This window comes from Zymoseptoria tritici, chromosome 11 (genome assembly GCF_000219625.1).
Source record: "Zymoseptoria tritici IPO323 chromosome 11, whole genome shotgun sequence".
Lineage (NCBI taxonomy): Eukaryota > Fungi > Ascomycota > Dothideomycetes > Mycosphaerellales > Mycosphaerellaceae > Zymoseptoria > Zymoseptoria tritici.
The window spans coordinates 1,097,948-1,122,832 of NC_018208.1; the positions used below are offsets into that span (position 1 = coordinate 1,097,948).

General features: G+C 54.1%; 13 protein-coding genes across 13 annotated transcripts; 8 read left to right on the top strand and 5 right to left on the bottom strand.

The window, feature by feature from the left end:
* Positions 1 to 25: 25 nt before the first annotated feature.
* On the top strand, positions 26 to 294 carry MYCGRDRAFT_50073 (uncharacterized protein; the record flags this gene model as incomplete). Its single annotated transcript, XM_003848356.1, has 2 exons — positions 26 to 71; positions 131 to 294. The coding sequence occupies 2 exons, from the start codon at positions 26 to 28 to the stop codon at positions 292 to 294; spliced, it is 210 nt and encodes a 69-aa protein (XP_003848404.1).
* A 161-nt stretch (positions 295 to 455) lies between these two features.
* On the bottom strand, positions 456 to 2,026 carry MYCGRDRAFT_111299 (uncharacterized protein; the record flags this gene model as incomplete). Its single annotated transcript, XM_003848524.1, has 2 exons — positions 456 to 1,753; positions 1,874 to 2,026. The coding sequence occupies one exon, from the start codon at positions 1,709 to 1,711 to the stop codon at positions 461 to 463; it is 1,251 nt and encodes a 416-aa protein (XP_003848572.1).
* Positions 2,027 to 3,469: 1,443 nt separating this feature from the next.
* MYCGRDRAFT_63781 (uncharacterized protein) lies at positions 3,470 to 5,844 on the top strand (the record flags this gene model as incomplete). The annotated part of the gene is made up of 2 exons (XM_003848357.1): positions 3,470 to 4,349; positions 4,398 to 5,844. The coding sequence occupies 2 exons, from the start codon at positions 3,470 to 3,472 to the stop codon at positions 5,594 to 5,596; spliced, it is 2,079 nt and encodes a 692-aa protein (XP_003848405.1).
* A 1,501-nt stretch (positions 5,845 to 7,345) lies between these two features.
* Positions 7,346 to 10,566, top strand: MYCGRDRAFT_63782 (uncharacterized protein; the record flags this gene model as incomplete). The annotated part of the gene is made up of 1 exon (XM_003848358.1): positions 7,346 to 10,566. The coding sequence occupies one exon, from the start codon at positions 7,434 to 7,436 to the stop codon at positions 10,548 to 10,550; it is 3,117 nt and encodes a 1,038-aa protein (XP_003848406.1).
* A 770-nt stretch (positions 10,567 to 11,336) lies between these two features.
* MYCGRDRAFT_96726 (uncharacterized protein) lies at positions 11,337 to 12,448 on the top strand (the record flags this gene model as incomplete). The annotated part of the gene is made up of 3 exons (XM_003848359.1): positions 11,337 to 11,600; positions 11,657 to 11,950; positions 12,011 to 12,448. The coding sequence occupies 3 exons, from the start codon at positions 11,337 to 11,339 to the stop codon at positions 12,446 to 12,448; spliced, it is 996 nt and encodes a 331-aa protein (XP_003848407.1).
* A 240-nt stretch (positions 12,449 to 12,688) lies between these two features.
* MYCGRDRAFT_49613 (uncharacterized protein) lies at positions 12,689 to 13,879 on the bottom strand (the record flags this gene model as incomplete). The annotated part of the gene is made up of 2 exons (XM_003848523.1): positions 12,689 to 13,728; positions 13,786 to 13,879. The coding sequence occupies 2 exons, from the start codon at positions 13,877 to 13,879 to the stop codon at positions 12,689 to 12,691; spliced, it is 1,134 nt and encodes a 377-aa protein (XP_003848571.1).
* Positions 13,880 to 14,463: 584 nt separating this feature from the next.
* MYCGRDRAFT_96728 (uncharacterized protein) lies at positions 14,464 to 14,784 on the bottom strand (the record flags this gene model as incomplete). Its single annotated transcript, XM_003848522.1, has 1 exon — positions 14,464 to 14,784. One exon carries the CDS (start codon positions 14,782 to 14,784, stop codon positions 14,464 to 14,466), a length of 321 nt encoding a protein of 106 aa, XP_003848570.1.
* A 235-nt stretch (positions 14,785 to 15,019) lies between these two features.
* Positions 15,020 to 15,959, top strand: MYCGRDRAFT_96729 (uncharacterized protein; the record flags this gene model as incomplete). The annotated part of the gene is made up of 2 exons (XM_003848360.1): positions 15,020 to 15,043; positions 15,237 to 15,959. The coding sequence occupies 2 exons, from the start codon at positions 15,020 to 15,022 to the stop codon at positions 15,957 to 15,959; spliced, it is 747 nt and encodes a 248-aa protein (XP_003848408.1).
* A 2,160-nt stretch (positions 15,960 to 18,119) lies between these two features.
* Positions 18,120 to 18,675, top strand: MYCGRDRAFT_106171 (uncharacterized protein; the record flags this gene model as incomplete). Its single annotated transcript, XM_003848361.1, has 1 exon — positions 18,120 to 18,675. The coding sequence occupies one exon, from the start codon at positions 18,166 to 18,168 to the stop codon at positions 18,520 to 18,522; it is 357 nt and encodes a 118-aa protein (XP_003848409.1).
* Positions 18,676 to 19,240: 565 nt separating this feature from the next.
* Positions 19,241 to 19,561, top strand: MYCGRDRAFT_96731 (uncharacterized protein; the record flags this gene model as incomplete). The annotated part of the gene is made up of 1 exon (XM_003848362.1): positions 19,241 to 19,561. The coding sequence occupies one exon, from the start codon at positions 19,241 to 19,243 to the stop codon at positions 19,559 to 19,561; it is 321 nt and encodes a 106-aa protein (XP_003848410.1).
* Positions 19,562 to 20,426: 865 nt separating this feature from the next.
* MYCGRDRAFT_106176 (uncharacterized protein) lies at positions 20,427 to 21,127 on the top strand (the record flags this gene model as incomplete). Its single annotated transcript, XM_003848363.1, has 1 exon — positions 20,427 to 21,127. A coding segment is annotated over one exon (490 nt), but the record flags the coding sequence as incomplete, so codon positions are not given.
* Positions 21,128 to 21,750: 623 nt separating this feature from the next.
* Positions 21,751 to 22,570, bottom strand: MYCGRDRAFT_82649 (uncharacterized protein; the record flags this gene model as incomplete). Its single annotated transcript, XM_003848521.1, has 3 exons — positions 21,751 to 21,804; positions 21,994 to 22,051; positions 22,225 to 22,570. Coding segments are annotated over 3 exons (445 nt in total), but the record flags the coding sequence as incomplete, so codon positions are not given.
* Positions 22,571 to 22,737: 167 nt separating this feature from the next.
* Positions 22,738 to 24,878, bottom strand: MYCGRDRAFT_76974 (uncharacterized protein; the record flags this gene model as incomplete). Its single annotated transcript, XM_003848520.1, has 3 exons — positions 22,738 to 24,253; positions 24,305 to 24,690; positions 24,740 to 24,878. The coding sequence occupies 3 exons, from the start codon at positions 24,845 to 24,847 to the stop codon at positions 22,738 to 22,740; spliced, it is 2,010 nt and encodes a 669-aa protein (XP_003848568.1).
* Positions 24,879 to 24,885: the final 7 nt, after the last annotated feature.

Consider the following 24,885-nt stretch of genomic DNA (forward strand, 5'->3'; position numbering starts at 1 on the left):
TCTGCATTGAGAAAAAAAATCCAAGATGCCGCCAAACCCGCTTAGACATCAGGTCATTCGAATCTACAAGGGTGAGATGATGATTATTTACGAGAGAAATAGAGGACTGTTGCTGATATCCCTTTTGCAGAACTCCTTTATCTCGGTCGAGAGTATCCGCTCGGCTACGACTACTTCAGGCCACGCCTTCACAAAGCTTTCAGTGCGAAGGCTGGAATGCAGGACGAGGAGCAAATACGCAAAGGCATCGAACAGGCTGAATATGTCAAGAAAGGTTCGTCGTTGAAGTTTTGACTGCTACAATTTCCTCAAACTAATGGTCAACGTGCAGAAATCGAAGCGCTGTAAGCATCGTTCGCAGCGAGCATACATTCAACACAATTGACATCTCTCCAGCTACTACCTCAAACGATACCGAGCATTGAGGCAGCGGTACGATAAACTTTGAACCTTACATTGATCATCGGAACCGATCAGCCCGCGGCTGTGCCTTTGTCGCCCAGAACACTCCAATCTCCAAACACTCGCCGGCAAATGCCTTCTTCTCAGGACCAAGCATGTCCGCCATCATACTGGCGTACCATTGGCTCCACTCGTCCGTGGTCTTGCCGCTGGCTTTTTTGAGCAAAGGCTCCATTGCCTGATACATCTGGAGATTCGTTAAAAGAGCAGTGTGCCTCAGCGCGGCTTGGTCAGGCGTCAAAGTCCGCTCTGGCCATGGCGCTTTCTCTCGCGAGCCGTCGGACAGGAAGGAGTCGCGATAGGCCCTGCCAGATGAAAGGGAGCTCCGCTGGGAACTCGGTGCTCCTCGTTCACTGGGCAATTCTCCGAATGGGATTGCAATGCGTCGACTGCCGTGATCCGAAAGCGACTCCTCTTGAGTCATCATCTCTGTCATTCGCGGACACGGCGCTACCAAGATCGACTCCCAGTCCAACACCTGTTCCACCCATGCATTTGCTTGCATAAAGTACTTGTTCTGGGTCGGCACGAATGGGTGGCCGCGCGGCAGATTGAACGTTGCCGTGGCGTCGGCGATGAGCTCCTCCTCGACGGTCCCAGACCGCGATGGCGGCGTGTCGGGGTCCAGAGATCTGATAACATGGTCCGACTCCCAGGCCTCCAAGACACCACCTTCTTTGAGTATCCTCATCACCTCGTCCAGGATACCATAGGACCGCTCGTCCAGCGGCATGGTCATGGTGGAGTCCTTGATCATGACTAGATCAAAGTAGTCGTCTTCAAAAGGATATGGCAGATCACGGGTGTCCCGTTGTACAAATTTCCAGTTCACGCCGTGCTTCGAGAGATCTGGAGCAGTGGCAGCTATATCCATTCCTATGAATTCAACGTCTCCGACGCCCGTCGCCTTGAGATAGTCGTCGCATAGAGAACTCCAAAGTCCAGTGCCGCATGTCAGATCCAATATGCGCTTTGGTGGCATCTTCGCAAATCGTGGCGCACAGAGAGCTTTTCCAAGGGCCTGCGTAGCTACTAGAGTCCTGAGATTCTGACGATTGAACTCGGTCAAGTCCACAGGCAGCGGATATGGGCTGTCTTTAATGTACGGTCGGCCATGACGGAGCTCCAGCACGCTGCTGGCTATCTCTACAGGAGGGAGCTCCACAGGAGGGGTCTTCGCTCGTGGCGGGTTGCGCTGCGCCGCCACGGCAATGAGATATGAGCCGCCCATCCCAGCTGTACCAGCCATAGCTGATATTCTGCCACTGCGACTGCCCGGCGGTCTACCGCTCTGTGAGGTGGTGTCAGTTTCGCGTTGCTTTCTCTGCATCTCAAGTTGCGTGAGACTGGGGTGGGTGATTGATCTTCGTGCAGATGCTGGATTGTGAAAGTCGTGTATGAGGTTGCTCACATTAGCGATGCTCCCCTCTCCAGGGCCGCAGCAACCCTAGACCTCTTCTATGCTGGCTCAGTCCCAATGTTGTGCCGTCATTGAGTTTGCCGGGGTATGAATCTTTCATAAATTTGCTGAACGCGAGAGATCACGAGTTTGCGCTCGTGGCCAGCGGAGAACAAGAGGGCTGCAAGACCCTGTACGCATGAAAAAAAAACCGCCAAAGAATGAAGAAGGAAAAGAAGCACGCGGCGAGAATAAGGAGTGACAAGGACGAGGTCGGCAGAACATCGTGGTAGACACCCCTGGAAATCGTCTCATCAGACTTGTGGAACGATCTCAGGGCCGCAAGAGCCGCATCCTATTACACCTTGCTAGCCGCGAGACGCAACGTGGGCTTCATTCGGACGAGAGCAATTGCAGGTGCTGAAACCGTTCGAGGCGTGGTGCCACCTCAATGGAGATGTTTCGACACAAGTCATTTCGATAATAAGCGATCGTGAACTCCGTCAGTGAGCTTGTCGAGACTCAGAGCCGTGCTTGATAGCACGTCGCTGATGCATTTCGCTGGGGTCCGGTGAGCAATCTCCTCATCATGTAGTTTGCAAGCATATCGCATAGGTGATGTCCTGGATCGGAGGGCATCTTTTGGCTGTTTCAGCAGTATTGCCCTGTGAGAGTTGAGCATGATCAAGTGCGACCGAGGCCTCTACCATCGCAGCGACCAAAGTTCAGAACTCGAGAACCGTGGAGCTGTCCATGTTGCCTCCGGTATGGCGATGCCTCAGGACGACGTAAATCAATAGGCAAGCTACCTAGATCGAAGCTTTTGTGTCTTGACGATTGGTGGTGTGATCGACCGATGGACGCGAGTGAATCGTTCTTCGTTTGTGTGGCTGGACATCGCAAGGGTTCTTTGCATGAGGCTTGAACTTCTTCTTGGCGCCTTTGCCCAAGCCGACCGATACGACTTCATCTCTTACCCAAAGTCAAACCTCCATCTCGCGCTGCAGCAATTCTTTCCCTGGTACCGCATACCGCGACGATATCGATTCGACTCTCAGTCACAGGGCGGACGCCATTCGCGATACCCGGAACAACTTCCGTCATAGCTGCTCGCAAGCGTGGTTGAAGCTCCAACGTCCTCCTCACATCCCTCACGAGCGCACCGCACCCGCACAGCCTTCCATCCCGGACATCGAACCGTAGCCACCACCGCTCCCGCCGAGTCAGGTTGTATTCTTTCGTTGATGCAGAGCGCGGCGGTTGCTCATGTACAGGAGACGAAGAGTGCGCCGGCCAGAACCTCCTCCTCCCTAAGAACCAACACGCGCATCCATCTTTCGCGCCGTCACTGCTCCAGCGCGCGGGCAGCAGTCGCTACAACCCACCGACCATCTCCGCCCGGTGATGGCGGATGGTTTTACCCGGTTCAATACCGGAAGCCAGTATCTCTACTCGAATCAACACTCGGCCGCCCATCCACGCAATCAGCTTCACCACCGCAACGGCTCCCCGATCAACAACAATCGCGGTCTCTTCCAACATAACGCCGACACTCCCTCACCGAATCGATCTCCGGGCACCAATTCGCCCGCCCATAATCCGTATACGATGTACAACAATCATAATCACCGCCAAAACCATAGCCTGCTCAATGGCGGTGCGCACCAGAACTTCCAGCCTCAGATGAGCTTGGGCAAGGCATTCCAGAGCCAGTCACACGGCCATCAAGCGCACCATCTGAACAATCACAATCAGGACCACGGTTTAGGGCATAGCAACAACTTTGGAAATCACCACCATACCATCTCCGCGAGCACCTTGTCGAACACCACCCCGAACTTCACTCCCGCACATCTCCAGAATGGCACACCCGAGAGCTCCAGCACGCTGAGCAAGCCACCGAATGCACATTGGGCAGAGCAATTGAGGGAATACGAACGACTCAAGATGGCGGATCACAAGACTCACTTTTACGCGCGGACAACACCATCAGTGAGTAGGTATCCTGGAGCTTCACCTTCGACGAACAATGCGCGAACGGATGGAGAAGAGCATGGTGAGAGGAGACGCGTGCTCGAAGGTTCAGAAGATATGGGATCATGGAATGCAATGGATCTCTGCGGACAAGGACTGAAAGGCATGGCACCTGCATTGTTCAAGCACTACCCGAAATTGAGCAAGGTCTACCTAAACTGGAACAAGTTGAGAGAGATCCCTCCACAGATTGGACAGATGCGCTTCCTGACCGTTCTGGACCTCTCCATGAACGATCTGCATTACCTGCCTCCGGAGATTGGTATGTTGACGAATTTGAAGAAGCTTGCTCTATACGACAACCACCTTGATGATCTCCCGTACGAACTCGGGTCGCTTTACCAACTCGAAATGCTCGGCATTGAGGGCAATCCTATGAGGCCCGACTACAAGGAGCGATTGGTTGAGCACGGAACGCAGGAGCTGGTCAGATATCTTCGTGAAAACGCGCCACGTATGTTGCACAGATGGACTGTTGTGTGCTGTTGCTAACTTTCTACAGAACCCGAACCACCCCTTGACCGAGCATGGATACCTCTAATCGAAGACGCTTCCGAAACTGACAACTTCACGATCTTCAGCTGGAACATTCTCTGCGACCGGGCTGCAACCGCCGCTATGTACGGCTACACACCCTCGGAAGCGCTCTCCTGGCAACGAAGGAGAGATTTGATTCTCGATGAAATGCAAGGTCGCGATGCGGACATTATGTGTCTTCAGGAAATGGATATCGAGAACTACAACGAATTCTTCCGACCGAATCTGGCATCAATGGACTACAAGGGTGTTTTCTGGCCGAAGTCGCGAGCGCAGACAATGGCCGAGAAGGAAGCCAAGGTTGTCGACGGATGTGCCATCTTCTACAAGAACACAAAGTATATCATGCTCGACAAGCAGGTCATCATCTTTAGTCGAGAGGCCATTTCACGACCGGATATGAAGGGCGAGCACGACGTTTACAACCGAGTGATGCCCCGAGATCACGTTGCCGTGGTCTTGTTCCTGGAGAACCGACAAACCGGATCAAGACTGATCGTTGTGAACACGCATTTGACCTGGGAGCCCTGGTACAGCGACATCAAGATCGTGCAGGTGGCTATTCTGATGGAATCTCTCACGAAACTCTCCGAAACCTACGCCAAGTGGCCAGCGTGCAAAGACAAAGACCTCTTCAAATTCGCCAATGAAGACAGCGCCGACGGAGCCGAGCCCGTGAAGATGGAACCTGGTCCCTCGATGAAGTACGACGAACCCACGCAAATCCCCCTCGTCGTCTGCGGCGACTACAACTCCACCCACGACTCTGGCGTTTACGAGCTCATCACGCAGGGCTCGCTCTCCAACTCCCACTCGGAACTCGGCAACAACAATTACGGCGACTTCACCCGCCACGGCATGAGCCACCCCTTCAGTCTGAAGTCTGCTTACAGCGGCATCGGCGAGCTGCCGTTCACCAATTGGACCCCGGACTTCCGTAAAGTGATTGATTGGGTGTTCTACGCTACAAACACGATGCAGGTCACCGGCGTGCTCGGCGAGGTCGACCCAGACTATATGCGACGTGTACCTGGATGGCCAAACCACTATTTCCCGAGTGATCACTTGCCGTTGATGATGCAATTTGGAATCAAGGAGCGGAAAGAGCGGAAAGCGGCGGTGGAGACGGACTTTGGTCCCGCAAGGAGGGAAAGCAGGAATTGAAGAGTTACGCAACGGCTTGACGACGATGACTGAGAATCTCTGGCGCAAGGAAGGTTGTTTGTTCACTTACTTTTGGGGAGGAGGATAACGGCAAGGCAAGGGTGTTGGGGTATCAGGGCGCAAGCTGCTGGGACTAGGTGCTGCTGATGTCACTGTGTTGTGTTTGAACTTATGCGTTCGCTGCTTTTGTCGTTTACTGTACACAGGAAGCAGTGCGGAGTAGAGCGGGAATGTTCTGGCCGCCTTTTGTGTGCGGCTGGACATGGGTTGAAGACGTGGTGGACAAGGGCAAAAGATCTCATGCTGGTGATGGGGCGTCACGTTGGGCTTGTTGCGGCGCTTTCTCTTCGATTTCTGCGGCTGGGAGGATGGGCTGAGGAATAGTTGAGAGTTGAGAATCTTTGGTATTCGTTCTCTTATTTTGTGTGCTTCTTCTTCTTCTTGTTGATATGGTGGGTCGTGTGTGTGCGTTCTCGATGGATGTGCAGAGAAGGAGATGGAGCTTAGTGGTTAGATCACAGTGTTCCAGGAAGTGTTTGTAAGACATGGTATGAGAAGAATGGTACGAGAGAAATGGTATGAGAAGAATGATATGAGAAGAATTGTATGAAGATGCATCGGCTGCTGCTACATATCGCATTCCTCAGCTTCCAGAGCAACCTTGGAAGTCGTCAACGATCGGCATGCTTTCTCCGCGCTCAAGCATCGATAAGCAGAACTCCGCAAGCTGTCGTGAAACTCAGCTTATCGCAGCGTCACACCCTCTTCAGCATTTTCACCTCGCTTGCGACTGACGAACATCTAGCGGTGAGTAGTATGCAGGACAACGAAAAAGACAGCCTGTCAGCCAAGCCTGCTTTTCCCTCTGCGACAGGCATTGGGATGGAGGGCAGACCTTGCCGCTGCACTCCACAGCTGCAAGCCGACGATCAGCAATTGGAGCGGCTGCGGAGCCTACAGCGAGCTCGTCTATTCTTTGCGTGGGCGCGTGACGTGGTTGTCTATTGGAGGAACAGGGGCCGTCGTTGAGCTGACGCACTCTGCCTACTGTACTGCCGACCGGGATGTCAATTCTGTAATCGCAGCCGACGTGCAAAAGGACGTGGTAATAATGATCGACGCCTTGCCGCGACGAGCTCGGAGCGAGGCTTGTGAGGAGCAAGCCATGTGCCAGGAATCGACGGGCGGAGCGGGATGGCTGTTTTCTTGCATAAAATGATCGACATCCGAAAGGCGGGTTTTGTCTCGAGTCTAAAGCGGCATCCTGGCCTGTCACATCGAGAGGTCGTGGAAAAGAAGGAACTTGTAGCCGGACCGAGACCGGATGTTACAGTATACGAAGGACAGATCATGGTGGCTGCTGGTGTCTGTGATCGGTCTTGCTGGTGTGATTCGAGCTGTATGGAAAAGCATTTCTGCATTAGGACAACAATGTGGTAGAAAGTAGTAGACTTTCCCACGAACCATGCGGCGAAACAAGTGAATCGTGGGAATCGGCGCCAGCGAGCAGAGTTTTGCTGTTTCTCAGGGAGTGATGACACAGAAACTCGCATCCTGGTCCGCTGGTCTTGCCCCGATTTCGTTTCTAGTAGCTGGTCGAGAAGCAGCGAAGCGGCGGAAAGAGCCGTAGCCTGTTCCTGGAGTGGCTTGACAGGCAGAGAGGAATCCACTGTTTGGAGAACTCGCACGACTGTTCTATTCCTTGTTCACGACCACCACACCCCATCTCTCCACCCACGCATCGATACCCGATTACCCCTCCTGGACACCTCTGGCTTGTCGTCCCGATTGTGACGAGCCAGAAGGGACGACAACTGCTTGCTTCGTCAGGAGTTTAATGCCTCCGAAGGGCAAGACGAAGAACGCACTGAGCCCGCACGACAAACGCCACGAGAACGGTCTCGCTGCCCCGGGAAAGAGAGTCGCTCGTCAACGGAGCAACGGCCAGCTGAACGGAGTGTCAAATGGCAAGCTCGCGCCATCCGTGTCGCCTCCTGCGCTTCCCTCAACTGGCCTAAACTCGGGCTTCAAGTTTCCACGAGCCGCCGACGATACCGCTCCCGGTGCCGCGAACACTAGTGACAATGTTGTTGGAAGTGAAGAGAAGGATACACCCAGGACTGCTTCAGACGCATCGATGGAGGAAGAGGGACCGCACGGCGAGAGGATCGACGCAATACACGAGCAGGTCTCGGTGGAATCACAGCCCACTGTAGCGGACAAGCACGCACCTCCCCACGCCGGCAGCACGTTTTCTACGGTATCGACGATTTTGACATACTACCCGCTGCGCGATGCCATCTCAATCCTCATCCTCCTCTTGTCTCTCCCGCCGACATTGGTCCTGTTCATCCAAACACTCTTCGCTTCGCTCACGTTTGTCCCACCGACGGCCGGTCTGTCGATGTCCACGCTGCCCAACGTCAAGGAGATGTTCAACTCGTCGAATTTTGGATACCCAGCATTGGCCACGATTCTGTTTGTCGACGTCTTTTTCTGGGGATGCTGGCTCACTCTCTGGAAGCCCACGCAGGCCATCTTCTTGGACCTGTCCCAGGCGGTCATTGCAGTGTCTCTCAGTGGAGCGGCGGCCAGCACTGGCGGGCCGACATACAGCATAGCGACGTGCGCACTTATCGTCTGCGTGTCGCATGTGCTGCGGTATCAAGCAATACACCTCACCGCGTATGACTATCTCCGCTCTGTGCTGCACAAAATGGACGTCAAATTACCTCTTGATGCGCCTGCTTTTGCACCTTCATATCTTTCACAACCACCGATCGAGCGTGGCATGCTTTTCAACATCGTCCGCACAATCCTTGGAATACACATAGTCTCGCAGGGTGTCACGACCTGCGTCCGCCGCACTCTCGCCAACGCCAAAGCCAACGAAAAAGACCACAACCTACCTGCAATCATCAAGACCGACACCGAGGCCGCTGCTGGAGCCGATCTGTCTTCGCGAGCTGGTACCGGCATGGCCGAAGGCCTACAGCCTCCCACCAATGTCTCGACTTCTGACGGCCGACTTCCCGGTCCTCCATCTCACCGCGATGGGAAAGCTCGGGAGTCAAACAGCAAGAAGAAAAAGAAACAGGCCAACCAGGTTCGAAGTCAGCAGCCACTCTGGGCCGCGATTGCAAGTACCAAAGTCACTTTCGTCAAGGAGATGGAGCAGCGAGATGCGGCCGACGACGCTCGTGAAGCCGCTGCTATGGATAACAACACAACAAACCTGTTTTTAAGCGCAACCAACACCCCTACCAATCGCGTCTGGATATGCGAAGTTCGGGATACAGAGATATACTTCGCCGTGGAGCTCTCGCCGGAAGCCGCAACGGAGACTGTTGAAGGGAAGCAGAATTCGATGACACCAGGCATTGATAAATCGAAGCCCTTTTTCATCCGCGTCAATGGAGCTGTTTGGAGCTCGGCCAGGATCATGCCCAGCGAGGATGCCGGGAACGGACCTATTGACCGCTACGTGGGCGAAGTCTTCGGCCTTGCACCAATGAGCAGCTACCATTGCGAGATTGTCAGCATCGCAAGTCAGCGCGTTCTTTGCTCTGCCAGCCTGATTACTCAACCCGCACCGACTGCTGAGCAGGCTGCTGCGGTACCTGCGCCTACCCAACATCAGACCCTACGACCCTCCTCGCCAATCACCACGCTCAAGCAGTCTATTCAATCCGCCGAGGCCAAGCTGAACGAAACCAGAAATCGCCTGAAGAAGACCAAGAAAGACCAGCGAGCCGCTCACGCCGATGTCAAAAAGGAGATCAACGCGCTCAGGGGCAAGATGGAATCTTCCGGAGGTCTGGATGATAAGCAGGAACGCAGACTCCTCCAGATCAATCAGCACAAGAATCAAGCCGAAGAAGCGACCGCCGAGCTCAAAACACAGATCGATGCCATGGGAGACCTTCCCTCGGATGACCTGGCGGAATCTCAAGCGAAGCGACGCACGTGGCAGTCTGCCTTGGACGCGAAGAAAGCCGCCAACGCCGACTACGAATCTGCAAAGGCCGACCAGGACCGCGAGCTTGCTGCACTCCGAGCTGAGATCACTGCCTCGGAGTCCAAGAAGGAGAAGCTTGCCGCTCGAAGTGCTCAACGCGCTCAGGAGCTCGAACGACTTGCCGCCAGGCAGCAGTCCGAGATGATGGCTCGCTCCAAGCAGGAACATGACCGCGCGCACGATCTTGCTAGGAGGGAACACACCGCCGATCAATTTCATCAGCAGATCGCCGCCATGGAATACGAGTGCCAGTCCTGGACGACAAAAGCACAGGAAGCCTACCAAGCTTCTGCCGCGCTCTCAGGCTGGCCGACTAAGATTCCTCCCGGCTTTCCAGGCTACTCCTCGCCGCCGACTCCAGAAGGCATGGCGTCCTCCAACCAAGTCAATGGTCAACCCAGTCCTCAAGCTAACGGTTTCCCTTCCATACCATCTTTCACTCCCGGGCACTCGTTCACGCCTTCCAACCCTTTCATCCCTTCCTCCCACATGCTCTCCACCTCCGCCGGCGCCATGGCTCCACGTGGACGTAGTTCGTCCATGCTCAGCCAAATTTCCGGTTTCACCGACGACGACTATCATTTCGGACCCGACATTCCCTCGCACCAGCAGCAGCAGCACTGGTCCATGCCACAACAATCACAGGCCCAAGCCGGCGCTTCTTCTCACTCCACCACCGCCCTGCCCACCACTGATCGTCAGGCGAGTGATGGCGACGCGGAGGGGTCGGCGAATGGTTCTGGCTCTGCTGGGGCAAGCGTTATGAATGGAAGTACGAATGGTTCTAACAGTCCGAGGCCGGAGGCGAAACCTTTTATTCCCGGAACGAACGGGAGTGGAAATGGCAAGGGAGGAGGAGTGGGTACGATTGGACAGGCGAGGAAGACGTTGCCGCCGAGTCCGGTTGCGGCGAAGGTCGGAGCGAATGGTAGATAGGATTGGTAGTTCGCCTATGAGATGTGGTTTGTTGTTGTTAAGGACTGTCTCCCTGGTTCTCTGGTTGTGAAGCGTGCCAAGTATAGGTGCGATCGTGCTTACTCATGCACGTCGATTGGATGCTGTGAAACTCTTGGCCTCCTTCTCCCACTCTCTCGACACGATATGTGCCAAACAATGCACATGCAGCCATTGCTTGTAACTGTCGCCGGTCATTGCTTGTGACTGACGCCGGCCATTGCTTGTTCGATTTTTTTCTGCGCCAGATGGAGAATTTTATAAGATCCGTCGCCGATCTGACCAGGATGGTGAGCTTAAGCCTTATACCGGCCGCGGCGGCGACAGGCATGCTGCGATAGCCTGTCCGAGCATGTCCACACTCGCGGTTAGAGAATAGATATCTCGGCGCAAACGAAACGGAAAGCTTTTCGCGAGGACCATGATGCTACGAGCACGTAGTAGAAAAGGCGTCGTGTTAACGTATCGGAACGGCTGCGGGCTCAAGGATACCACCGGGGCGTCAATGGTCCGAGTCCTGGTATTCAAACCTCTCATATCCGAGCGCTGATCATCCTAGTGCGGTTCGCATGGCGCGCGATGTCGAGGGCAGTGCTCGGTGGCCGGCGGAAGTCTTGTCAGACCACAAAATAGTGCTACAAGAAGCCGTCCTCTGTCCTTTAGACTCTTCTTATCATCCATCCTTCTTTCTATCCACCATGTATATCCTGGTGGCCACCCTTTGAGATTGTCCACGACTCTGTCAACTCGCACAAGATATCTGCCATCATGCACAAAGACAAGTTCCTCAGCCTTGCTTACGTATGGATAGGAGGATTGCTGCCTCTCCTGAAGCCGGAGAAAAAAGACTTGACCGGCAAGACTGTAGTCGTCACAGGCGGCAACTCCGGAGTTGGCTATGGATTGGCCTTGCAGTTGGCAGAGATGGGCGCTTCGGTCTACATTGCTTGCCGCAGTGAAGTTCGGGCAGCCAAGGCACGGAACAGTATGCTGGAGAGCTGTCCGGATGCGAAGATTGGGATTGAGATTCTTGTACGTCCGATGTCCTACTTGATCTTAAGGAGTCCAAGAGCTGACTTCCGTGCAAGGACACGGCATCCTTCGAGTCAGTAAAGGCTTTTGCGGCGAACTGGAATCACGGACGGATCGACATCCTCGCGCACAATGCGGGCATCACCCTTCCGCCACATGGCAAGGAGTTCACAGAGGACGGCTACGAGTACCTGTATCAGGTCAACATCCTATCCTCGTTCCTATTGACAGGCCTGCTGGACTCCGAGGGAAAGCTGGCCGAGGATCTGCGTGTGTTGTTCACCTCCAGTGTCGCAGCCTACGAGTCTTCGATCCCGGACGACTTCAGCGTTGCCAAAACCCAGCTCAAGGTGTGTCTGAATCGATGCCCGACATTTCTACTGTAACCTACTGACCGCATCGCCATGCAGAGAGATCCGCAAATCCATGGCGACGACCGACTGGCCGACAGATACTCGCACACAAAACTATTGCAAGTAGTCTTCGCTCGAGCCTTGCAAGTGCAGTTTGAACGTGATCCCGGCAACAAGCGACTCGCATTCTCTTGGGAGCCAGGTCTGACGCGAACCAAAATCTTCGAAGACGTACCAAATGCGCGGTGGGACTTGCGATTCTGGTTGGTCTCCAATGTCATGCCTTATGTCGGGATTGACGAACGTCAAGGCTCTGCTACAGGGGTGCATCTTGCTACGAGTGACTCTCCGGATGTCCTTGGCAATAAGGGTCGCATGTTCAATCGCATGAAGGCGAGATGGCTTGAGGTTGATGGGTACTCTCAGGAGAAGCTCGAGCGGGTTTGGACGAGGTTCGCGGCGGATGCTGACATCTCTTGGCCGTGGCGAAATTAGAGTCGGAAAGGATCAAAGAGTCTGAGCGAATGGAACAGAGTAGCATGTGGTGTTCGGAACCTGGTAGTACTGCGTCTTGTTTTGAGCCTTTCTTTGGGTCGCCTGCTTAGTCTTGCCTCGATCGTATTAATGGCCTGGTTGGAGAACTCAGGAATTCTGTGGGCGTAAAGCGACTCGCTTTTTCTCCTCCTTGGATTCTCTCCTTGGAGCCCGGCACCCTCCCTGCCACCGCGGACCATCTCAAGATCTTCCCGCGCCAACCGCTTTTAGAGAGTCATCGATCGCAGACCCACGCTCTGCCGACATGATTCTTCCCCACACCGTCTCCTCGATCCTCGCACCTGGGTCCATGAGACTCCAATTCGGACTCTGCTCATTCCTCAACCACTTGAAGTCGTCCACCTTCTCCCACAGATTCTCCTTCGCCTCGTCACCCTCCAGTTGATACGCTTCCGGAAGAGGCGCGAATCTAATCCCACTGCAGTCCTCAATGATTGGCCGCGAACTTGCCAGGAGATAGACGTCGCAGCTTGAGGAGTCGTGCATGCGGAATTGTCGAGTAGCTACCACGATAGTTGAGCTTTTGACGTTCGTCAGATGGACTGCGGTTTTGACATGGCCGCATATGACGAGAGAGTTAGAAATGTTCTTGAGTGTCAAGCCGGCGAATGCACGGCCTTGTGCGCTAGGAGCAGAGATGTTGATGATGGAGTTCTGGATGTTGGAGACAGTTCCGGAACTTGTTGCGTGACTGGCGGTGGCAGGTAGAACGACATGGTCTCGGTCGTGGTTGTATATTGTTATTGAGTCGCTTTGTGCGGAGGAAGGTCCAGAATCTGAATTACTGCTGCTGCCGTTCTGGGCGGAGCTCGGGGTCGCATGTTCATTGGCGGGAGTGATTGCCTCGATGGGAGTCGTAGCGAAGCTCAAATCATTGGAGAGACCAGCCACAGGCATTTGATGGCGTCTTTGACTCGCCAACTCGGCAGCATCATTGAGACTGATCGCGGATTCGTTCTTGGTTGCGCTGAACAGCGCGTTGGATTTGAACGAGAATTTGGGCTTGGGTGCAACGGACGATCGAACCTCCTGTAGTTTTGCGTTCAAGGCTTTGATGGCATCTCCGTATGTTCGTTGGTCATAGGCTGGAATGAAGGACGATGCATCTTGGACCTCGGTTGACAGTCGAGCAATGGCAGATAGGCAGTGGTCCACAGCGTCTGATCGCTCACCGCCAGCGGTACCGTGGCTCTGGATGCGACCCATTTGCTCTTGGAGGGCTATGTCATGTTAGCAAACTGATATACGAGGCACGATCAGATGCAGCTCCGGGATACCTGTGACTTCATGCTGGAAGTAGCGAAAGAACTTCTCGTTTGGCGCTAAGTGAGTTGCAGACGGCTGACCTTCCGGCGCAGTATCCGCCGTCATGTCGAGCTCGATTCTCCCCTACTTTCTGCTTCGGTATGCTTCGTCGATATGTCCTCGCAAGTGGCCCTCCTTGAAGCTAATCAGAGAGTGGCTGGAGAATGGACGCCCAATCTGAGGAACAATCGATAACACCGTCAGAGCTTGGTGAAGCGGTCAGGAGAGAAGGACTGGCAGAGCAGTCTTACGTTGTTCCAAGGCGGTCTTGAAGGAGCAACACAGTTCTTGTCGTTCGTTCTACAGCTGAAGAAGATTGGATTGAAGAACATCTTTCGAAAGCTAATGGATGAGGTACGTGAAGCGCTAGGTTCTATATAGTATAGCCAAAATGGCCATGCGCGGAGCCAGGTCCGATGGATCTACACCAAAAAGTTCCATGACCTCAACTCGTAGAAAGCAACGAGACTTGAGAAGAAGCTGAAGTGTTCATGAAATTCGATGCTACGCTAGAGAATGCCGACTCGATCTTTCTCGATTCTGGAGCTCTCCACATGAGCAGACTGAACTGCTTCTCGCACTGCTTTGATCTCGTGAGCACTGGTAACAGTTGCAATCAACGGCTCACACCCAATGGCTTCGATAAAGCTTCACTCATCATCTAAAACCATCCTGTGCAAGCTGCCACTCATCTCGTCCAATCGAGCCTCAACCTCCGGCTTGGTGTCGGTCGACGAGAGCTCCTCTAAGATCAGGGCCCACTTCTTGTGATAAGCGTCGGATCTCAGGGCGTTCGAGCGCATGGTGGGGTACATGTCGCTCATAAGGATGTCCCAAGATCGAGTGTTGTAGTCGTTCTGCGCCCAGGTCTTGTCCATCTCATCTTCTTTTGTGGGTGGCCCGTACAGCTCCTCGGTGGCCGCGAACGGCTCTTGTGTTTGCTCGACGTCAGGAGACAGACTCGTGGGCATCTGAACGTCAGGCAAGACTTCCGAGAGCTGGCCGCGAAATTGGTTGAACCTCTTGATGTACGCACGACCAAATATAGGCAGCGCGGACTCGGGAGCTTTAAGCTACAAATCGATGAAGCCCTCGCGGACCCAGGTGCGGTCTTTGTCGCCCAAGTCATGCTCAAGGCAAGCTGCGGCGAATTGACGCTCGAGAGGAGAGATTGGATGTTTGAGCTCTGTGTCGCGGGATCGAATAATGGCGCAGAGCATACGGGCTATGGTATGTGTCAGTAAAGCGTGATATTATCCGGCCATCGAGATAGTAGTGGTACGCATGGAAAGGAGAGTGGGCGTATGAAGGCGACGACAGGCGCTCTAGATCGAGAAGCTAGCTTGAACGGCCAGGAAGAGAAGGGGCGCCATCGTCCCTCTCTGCACAATGAAGCGGGAAGAGACGGCTTGACGAATGGAAGAGAAGACCCAAGAGCAAAAGGGTCAATTGGGACACCGTGGATATCGGCAACGGTGAGAAGGGCGAGCTCGGAGAGGGATGGGCGTGCGATTGGAAGAGACTCACGACAGATTTCGAGCCTGCCAAAGACCAGCCTTCAACCGGGAATACGGGCGCTGAGGTCGGAGACGCACCGGCTGACCGGCCGAACATTGAACATTGCACCCTCGCGGACGCTCGAGCGTATTTGCAGTCCACTGCTCAGAGCGACTCGCGGCCTTGGCCCAGCAATTGTCTGGTCACTGTCCGAGTGGACTTGCTCAACCGCGGCGTGCCTACAGCTTGTGCACGAATCTATCGCTTGCCTACTGGTCCCAAGAACAGCGAGCTGCGCAAACAATGGCTAGCTCTTCATCCCAAGAACCAGGTCAAACAGCGTGGGCCGAAGCATGGCCTGCCTCGCTTGCCAAAAGACGCTCCGGCTCATCTCGTGCAGCGTAGACTCGTACGTTCGCTGATCGAGCCGCCCAAGGTTGGCGAGGACGCATATCCTGTCTGTCCCTCTGAAGAGGACCTCATTGGCTTCGTCACCACCGGCAATTACCATCTCGGGGAAGGTCAAGGTACCGACATTGGCAGCATTCTACTGGAAAGAGTGCGTGGAGATGGGGAGGAGAACAGGCTGTGCATTGTCAGAAACGCTGGGACTGGAATCGGAAGATTGGCGAGATGGGATCTTGTATGAGGAGTCGACAGTGTCAGTGTCTGGGTCTCTGCGGGAAATAGAATCGTCGTCACGCCGTCTGTTGTGTTCTCGTTCAGTATCTCGTGTGACCAGTCGAGCAGATAGCACATTCACGAGTCTCACCTACTTGATATATTCTGACAGGAGTGAATGTTCGTTGCGGTAGATCTCAGCACGCACAAACTTCGGCCCGACTTTCATCCTCGACTCCTCCGCACTCTCTGTCTTCAACTTCGCGACAGACCCTCGACTTTACTTCACATCCATCAACATTCGCCAACATGTCGTGGAGAAGCAATCGAAGTAACACTCTGGCCGAGGACATCAGAGGTGTTCGGCAGCTCTGAAGATGTTGATAGGCCCAGGGTCAACGAGCTTAGGCTTTCGTCGACTGGGGTAACGATCGAACCGAGGACATTATGAATTGGCTGGCGTCTCAATAGACGACGTTGACAGGCCGAGGGTCAGGGAGGTAAGGTCTTCGACGAGCGAGGATAGCGTCTGACCAAGGACATCAGAGGTAGCTGGCGCATCCGCAGACGATGTTGGCAGGCCGAGGTTGAGGGAGGTGAGGTCTTTGATGAGCGAAGAGATCGTGGAGCTGATTTCGACAACTTGCGGGATGGCGGTACTGCTCGTATCGATCTCGTGAACCGCTGTTGCGGTGGCAAAGACGTCCGTGGAGATTGTGAGGGAAGATACGACATCTTGAACACTCGAGATGATGCCGTCGGCGCTTTGAGCGGCCGCGGTGGCGAGATCGGTCTCCAGAGCGGTCACTGAAGAGATGATCTCCTGGACGGATGAGATGATCGAATCGGTACTCTGAGCGCTCGGGGTGGCAGTGCTGAAGCCGAGAGCCAATGATGTAGTATCAACAGATCCGATGTCTGTTGTAATGGCATCAGTAAGCTTGATGCTCGCGGAGCTGGTATCGATGACTTGAGAGATCAGAGAGGCAGCGGAATCGAAGGCTTGTGCAGCCGAAGAAGAGACGCCGGCATCTTGAATGATGGAGGTGAAAGACTGAGGATCAAGAACGCTCGACGTCGTGAGACCGACGGACTGGCTGGTCGTGACGGTAAGATCAGCGCTCTCCAAGATTTGACTAGTAAGATCTCCGGCGGACTCAAGCGAGGTGCTAGTCCGAATTCCATCAGTCGATGCAGTGAACGAGGTCAGTTGAAGAGCAATCTTGGTCGAAGAGACCTGTGGCGTGTTGACCGAGATCGCTTCGGTAGAGGCGGTGGTAATTATTGAGCTCGTCCCGGTGGAAGTAGTGAAGGAATTGGCGGAACTGGTGGTAGTTGGCAGTCTCTGCCCGGCAGCCACTCCAAGTGCGAACGCGATGTCCACTCCAGGAGCCAGTGCGCTGAACGTCTCACACATGCTGTCCTCGTCATAGTAATTGAAGCCTATACAGGCTTGATTCTGACTGCATATCGAGATGCAGTCGTCGATGAGCCCGGCTGGATCAGTGCTGAGTAGGTTCGAGCCATCGTCCACGATTTTTTGATGGCATACGACAGTGAAACCATCGCTGACCATGGAGCTTGAGATGCCAATTCTGCATGTGAATTCCTGGATGTCGTCCAGAGGGTCTGTGCTGCCATCATCAACATCGGCAATGGGTGTGGTGGTCACCGGTTCGACGTCCAAAGAACTGGTCTCGCTCTGAGCCAAAGTAACGTCTGGGGCCGCAACACTGCCGGTAGTCTCGCTCGGAGCCAGAGATGTGATATCTGTCCCGTCCACAACTGTGAATGTGGAAGATCCATCGCTGATTATCCATGATGTGGTGCTGGCGGAGAGCTCATCAATGATCTCTGATAATGAAGTCAAGGTTTCTTCCAAGGCTACAGATGTCGCGCTGATGCTGTCTTCGACTCGAGTCGCCAAAGTGGTGACACTCTGGCCCGCCACCGTATTATCAATGGAGGAGGTGAATCCGCTCTGTGCTACGGAATTGGAAGTTGTGACGCCAGCAAAAGGAGTGACAGCCGTGGTCTGGCTCCTCTCGAAAGTCGAAGAAGTAGCTAAGGCGGCGGATGCAGTGTTTAGATTGTCATTCGTGCTCAATGTGACTGCGGTTGCAGGAATCGGTGCATCTGTTGTCTTGGTGACGGTAGTCGCTGGCCGAGGATCGGCTGAAGGCATCAACTCAGTAGATCCAGAAGATTCACCAGAAGCCGGTCCGGACGTCGAAATGCCGGGAGTTGCAAAACCACTGGTGACCACCGAAGCACTGCTCGCGAGAAGCGTAGTTGCAGGAAGCTCAGCAGTGACCGGTGGCAATGTGCCAGATGATACGGATGATATGGTGCTAGGTTCCGAGGACACAGTTCTGCTGGCAGTCGCGCCGCCAACAACATTAGGCGATGTGCCAGTTGACGCACTATCAGAAGCCGAGGAGCTAGGAGCGGAGGAAGTATTGCCAGGATGCTGGCTTCCACTGGCGATAATTTCTTCTGCGGAAATGTCACTGATCGACGTAGAAATGGGATCGTTGCTCGGTGCTGCAGGTGTACTAGCAGTAGTGGTGTCGAAGACATCAATCGACTAAGTGTTCCTCGTCGAGGCAGTCACGATTTGGATGCTCGTCGTATCTGTCGACGCTCTAGTGTCGGGCGTCTGCGCCGAGGGATCGGGAAACAAGCCATCGGGTGTTGCAGTGAGATCAATTGTCGTCGTGGCAAGGGGTGTCGGCTCGGTGTAACCAGGCTCCTCTGAGGTATCCGGAGGTCCATCGTCCGTATAATTCGGAGGATCGACATCTTCAAAGCCGCCATCGCCATCATCGCCGTCGGACGGGGAAAGAGTTGTCATAGGCGCGAGTCCCGACGTGTCAAGGGAAGCCGTGAGAGCCGTTGTGGGAGGTGTACCCACTACAGAAGCTGATGCGGAGGCTGAGGCAGTGTGAAGTAGTGCAGGGATCGTGTCAGCGCGAGATTAAGAGGCACGTGCAGGGTTTGAAAAGGGAGAAGACGCAAAAGCAGAAGACGTGGAATGGAACCTGGATGGTGCAGATGATGCAGCAGAAACGATAGAAGAAAATGCAGGAGTAGACGACAAGATAGGAAATGAAGCAGGTCCGGAGACAGTAGCGGCCGCAGAGGCCGGTGGTGGTGCTTGTGCAGAGGTAAACGCAGCAGATGAAGCAGGGAAAGACGCAGTGGAAGATCTAGGAAATGACGCCGTGCTGGGCGAGGAGGAAGATGCAAAGGAAGGCGAGGATGGGCGTAAGGATAGATGAGTAGATGGACGTAGAAGAGACTCGGAAGATGCTCATAGTGCTGCTAGAACTCCTCGTCGATGCGGTCTCGGTACCAGCAGTCGGTTTGACCGTCGCATCTGAAGATGCAGCGGGGTTGACAGCAGATACTGGCGGCCCGATATCCGACATTGAAGCCGCTGCGGTGTTTGAGCTTGAAGCGGAAGGAACCCGAGGGTCGGTCGAAGCGGTAGAAGAGCCTCGCACGATCACAGTCGTCGAACCAGCGATCGGTCCAGCCGTCGTGGGAGAAGGACATGCAGCGTACGTCGCAGAGTTCGATCCGGACCAGGAAGCTGAAGGAGCCGACGCGTCCGTGCTAGAGTCATGAAGTGCTGACCGGACTCACCGGAGTGACGTTCGCACAAGGTTTCGAGTGTCTGCGGTCTGGGGTGAATACGAAGCTAAATTTGTCTGGGGTGAATACGAAGCTAAATTTGTCGACGTTCATCTTATCTTGGCATGGATCTCACCTGTTCGACAATCGTGCGGGACGATCCCGTGGATGGAGATCTGGGTTCTCTGAGAAGAGAAGGGCCGAAGGCCGATGGGTTGAAGATCGTGGAAAGGGTGCTCCCATCGAGGGAAAGGGGTATGTCTCTCAAACGATCGCATCGGTCTCTTTCCTTTTTACGATCGATCGTTCGGCAGGCCAGCTCTTCCAACACCGTCACTCGATGCACGGCCTACACCAGGTTGGCATTTACAACACCTGGACCAAAAGCAAGAAGTAGTGCATAGCCCCTTGGGCATGTCACCGGTCTTTCCGCGCCAATGCGAGCTCTCGATCAACTGCCGAAATGTGCTCAAGCAGGGTAGATAGACTTTGTCGACTGTCCGCGCTATTCCTGTATGCAGGATACAGGTTGTACCATAACCCTGCAGGCACGCGCCGGATGGCCTCACATGGATTTCACGAGGTCGAGAACCACGTTTGTTGCCATTTTTGTTGGCAGTATCCAGGTCTGTGCATCAGGCAATGACGATGCTGCGGTCATATCAACTCGTATCTCCTCAAACTTGACGAAACAAATGCGACGAACGAGCAATACGCTACACTGCCACGCCGTTAGGAGCATTTTTCCTTGCTCAGCGGTGCCGCAGTGGAAGCGATGCTATTCCTGGCGAAGGACTGCGAAGAAGTGTATAAAGAGATGCCTTCTCCCCGTCGAAGGACCATTCTTCATCACCAGCAACAACAATATCCAACAACCAACAACCAACAACATCCAGCAACCAACAACACTTCCCAACAACATCCACTCAACCCACCACCACAATGCTCTTCACTCAAAGCCTCACCCTCGTGGCCCTCCTCACCACCTCCGCCCTCGCCTCTCCCCTTGCCCAGAACGGCGGCGGTACGGCCGGCACCACCGGACTCCGCAACAACTGCGACGGCTCCACATTCGTCCCCGTGACCGGCAGCGCCGGCAACGCCCCATCCAAGTGGGACTGCCAGCTGCTCCGCGACGGCTACATCGCCAAACAGAACAAGTCCTGGCTCATCTCCGGCCCTCGCATCATTGGTACCGTTCGCACTTGCCAATTCTCCGCGACGGTGGATGTCTCCGGTACGTCAGGCTGGATCGGACGGGACGACATTATGGATCTAATGAAGGACTCGTTGAACTTGTGGAAGGATGGCGAAACGACGCAGGTTCAGGGCGCGATGCAGGTGGGTGAGTCGGGCGATGTGAATTGTGTTGCTGGGAAGAATGGAGAGGGGCAGAAGGTTCGTATTGCTTGGACTCTGGGGCATTCGTAGGTGGGAGGCCGAATAGGGGGGGTGATGAGCAGAGAGGTCGTCGCAGAGGTGGACCGGACCAGGAGATCAGTTTCGCCGATATATATATATGCTGATAGAACGGTGTACATCAGTCGGCTTTGATTGTCCACGGCAGAATTTCATCTGGTCGATCATGTCCAATTGGTTTTTATTTATCTTCTGAGTTGGTTGATACTGGCCTGTCGTTGTCAAGACAAAGACTGAATGTATAGCCCAATACGTGTTGGTTTGGTTGTCTACACGAGGCTAAATCCCGCACGTGACGTCCACGAATTACAGCCTCAGGCCAAAAAAACATGACTCAGCTGAATAGTTTGATTGTGGGAGCTGCCGAGAGCCGCTAGTGAGTATAAGTATTTTCTTTCTCCCGCAACCCTCCGAGTCCAGCAGCTCTTCTTTGCCTTTTGGCTTAGGTACGTTACACTTCGACCTCAATTTTCTTCGACATCATGCTAACAGGACCATTCAGATCAAGTGTAGTATCTGGTATGCACCTTCCCGATCGAGCGCAATGCTCCTTCCTTGCTAACATCTCGCAGTTCTTTTCAGTTTAATCTCTGAAACGTCACTACGGTGACATTCTATGATTATACTCATTTTTGGAACCAGCCCGGTGGCCGCTGAGCTTGCTCATGTCACTGAGCACCGTGTCGCCAGTATAGCACTGCCTCTGGCTGACGCGAATCACTTTTTCATCTGCCTCTTCGCTGACTGCGAGGTTCAGAAGAAGAACATGACTTTCTTTGCGCATGTCGTGGTGAGCTCTTGACACGTGGAATTACAGGCTGCGCTGCGATCCTCGCACCTCGCTGAGATACTGCTGTCAAATTGTCAAGACTGTTTGTTGACTACGAGGCAATCATCCTCTCTCCTCGCTAACAGAGCACCATAAACAAGCAGCCTCGATCGTTCGGTCCATCCAATACGAGCTCTCATCCTCTCCACTTGGTCGACCGCTCCTTTTTCGTCTTCGGCAGCCTCTGCAGACCGAAATTCTGGTTGATCTCCTCCCCAGCTTCCTTCAGCTCCTTGTCGCTTGGCTTCTTGGTCCATGATGGCCCGCTGATGGCGCCTCTCCTTTCCCATTGACGTGGTGGCGGCGGTGTCATCAGCTGCGGGAATCTTGTCAGGTAACTCTCGTCGTATAAGTTGTTCTGGGGCCGTCGTAGGCGCGGCGGCTTCTCCTCGCCAAGCGCATCGAGCAGCGGTCGATGGACCGGAACTGATGTCATGAACGGTGACAGCTGCTGGATTTGCTGCGCAGTCAATGGAAGCGCTCGGTTTCTATTTTCTAGCAGCGACAGGTGGCGCATGCGATCGAGCTGCGCAAGGAAGTCTTCGTTCATGGTGGCTCTGCTGGTTGCTGGGGTGTTTGGCGTCTGAATTTCGAGCTGCGCCAGTTCGTCAAGCGTTGTGGTAAGACGTGCGCTCTTGCTCGTGGGGTTCGTCATCTGAAGTTTGTTCTGTCGATTGCAGACTGAGCGGCGTAGGTTGAGGTAGATGAGCAGGATTTTACTCATAGACAATTGCAGAGACATCGCACACGACGCTTCGCGAAACAGCTGAGACAGTTCACTCATCTTCAAACTGAATGTGACTCGTCATTTGAAGATTCAGCTAGAAAGACACAGTCTCGAGGCTGAGATCGTTCACTCGCCTTGCACCATGACCGAGCACAGCACACGATCTATGCCCCCATTTGCGCCTACCATCCTTCACTATCTCCGCCTTCCAGCTCCTCCACCACCTTCACCACCTCTATCAGCCAAACTCACCACCTCGCTGATTCCCGCAGCTTCCTGTTCATCCTCCAACGCCTGCACTTCCTCCCGAACATCCCACCACTTCTGCTCTGCGCGGTCGAAAGCTTTCTTCCGAATCTCCTTCACGGAGCGGTCGTCAGGGTTGCGCTCATACTTCCGCGCCTCCAAGATGACCTCTTGCCAGTCGTTGTTGGTTCGAGTGAAGAAGTCGCGCAGAGTCTCGAAAGGTCGAGGCATGGGAAGCTTGTCGTCCGTGGAGGCGGTGGCATCCTGCTCCATTTCCTCGGCCTCTGCTGCCGCGGCGGCATGAACAGCCGCTGCATGTTCGTCCGCAATTGATGTTGCTGGTGTGCTTGGTTCAGTACCCATCTCTTCGTCGGAGTCCGAGTCATCCGAGCCTTCTTCGTCATCCTCATCGCTATCTTCATCTTCGCTTCCTTGCCAGTCTTCGAGCTCACGCTTGAATACTTCCTTCACGCCGTCCAGCTTTCCAAGATCAATGGAGAACATCTCGTCGAAAGTATACTCCCGGTCACCTTTCTCAAAGGTACCACCAAAGAGGTACAGAGTATCTTCTTGAACTGCCAAGGTGGTGTTGAAGCGAGGATGCGGCATTTCCCACATTACCGGCTTCTCGATCTTCGTCTCTTCGTCGTCGTCGTCTGCGGCTGCGACAGGTACATCAGTCATCTCTGTGTCATCTAGAGAACCTTTGTTCTCGATAAGAGCCAGGTTTCGCAGAAGCTCCTCCTCATCCGCTTTGCCTCTCCCACGTCTCCGATCCGCTGCGGGAACGGCTTTCTTGCCTGAAGTCCTAGGTCTTCGTAGACCGAGTTGAAAGAAGCGATTGCGGTCAACATTGTAAGCATAGAGTAGATTGAAGAACTCGCTGTCAATGCCCTCCTCAGATTCTTCGACGTCATGCACGCCGCCGAAGGCGATACCACGACCCTTGTGATGGGCCATTGTCGCACCGGCCCGTGGCGGATTGGGTGAGTTGACTGGCTTCTTCCTCCTCTCCCATCTCACCGTGGGCGGTGTATTGACAGGTGCTTCAGCCGCTGGCGGAGTGACTCTCAGATACCATGTATCCTGATGGACCATCGGCTTCATGGTCACTCGCGAACCAGACTTGCCGGCTTTGGTGGACTTGATCGCCGTCGTAGCCTTGACACGAGAGTAGCCTCCATATATGACCGCTCCTGTCTCATGAGGTAGTAATGAGAACGACGAGCGGGCATCCGGCTTCTGTGCCTGCGCCGGGAGGTTCACCGCATGCCAGACATAACGCTGGGTATCGTACAGCCAGACGTCCTGCAAATACTTCGTCTGCTGGCTCGTGTCCTGGAAGCCTCCGAATAGGATGATGTAGTTCTTGAAGTATGTCATTCGATGGCCACTTCGAGCTGGCGGTCCTCCTTTGCCTTCCAGCTTGGTCCACTCTCTAGAGCTCGGGTCGAGTTTCCAGAAGCTAATTATCATGTCAGAGAACATCCGATTCGAAATTTTGGAAGATCTTAACTCGTTATAGTGGTAAAAGGTGCCCTGCTTCGGACTTGAGAACTCCCCGCCGAACATATAGATGCCGCCGGAGTTACCTCCCATGCACATGGCGTGTCCACTTCGTGGCAAGGGTGTATTCGGGCTGGTGACTTTTCGCCACGTATCCGTATTCGTTTTGTAGACAAAGAGGTCGTTGAAGAAGGTCGCGAGAGCTCCATTGAAGTATTCTCCTCCAAAGAGGAACAGCTCATTGCTATTTGCTGGGGATGCTACCAATGTGGCAGACGAGCGTGGCGATGGCGGCTCTGTTGAGACCTCAGTGACTTTGGTAAATGCTTCCTGCTGCTTTTGGTATGCCAGCAGCATGGCATCGAGGTCTGCATCCTCAGCGTCGCTATCATCGTCCTATCTCGTTGTTAGATAGAGTTCACAGCTCATGTGATCCAATCCTTGCCTTTTTCTTCAGTGACAATTTCTTGTCTGACTTGTCTGACTTTTTCGCCTGCTTGGCCGCTTTGGCCGCCTTCTTTGCCGGATCCTTCTTCTTCTTATCCTTCGCCATCTCTGCTGCGCTTGTGTCAAGTCTTGACTGTGGCTGGA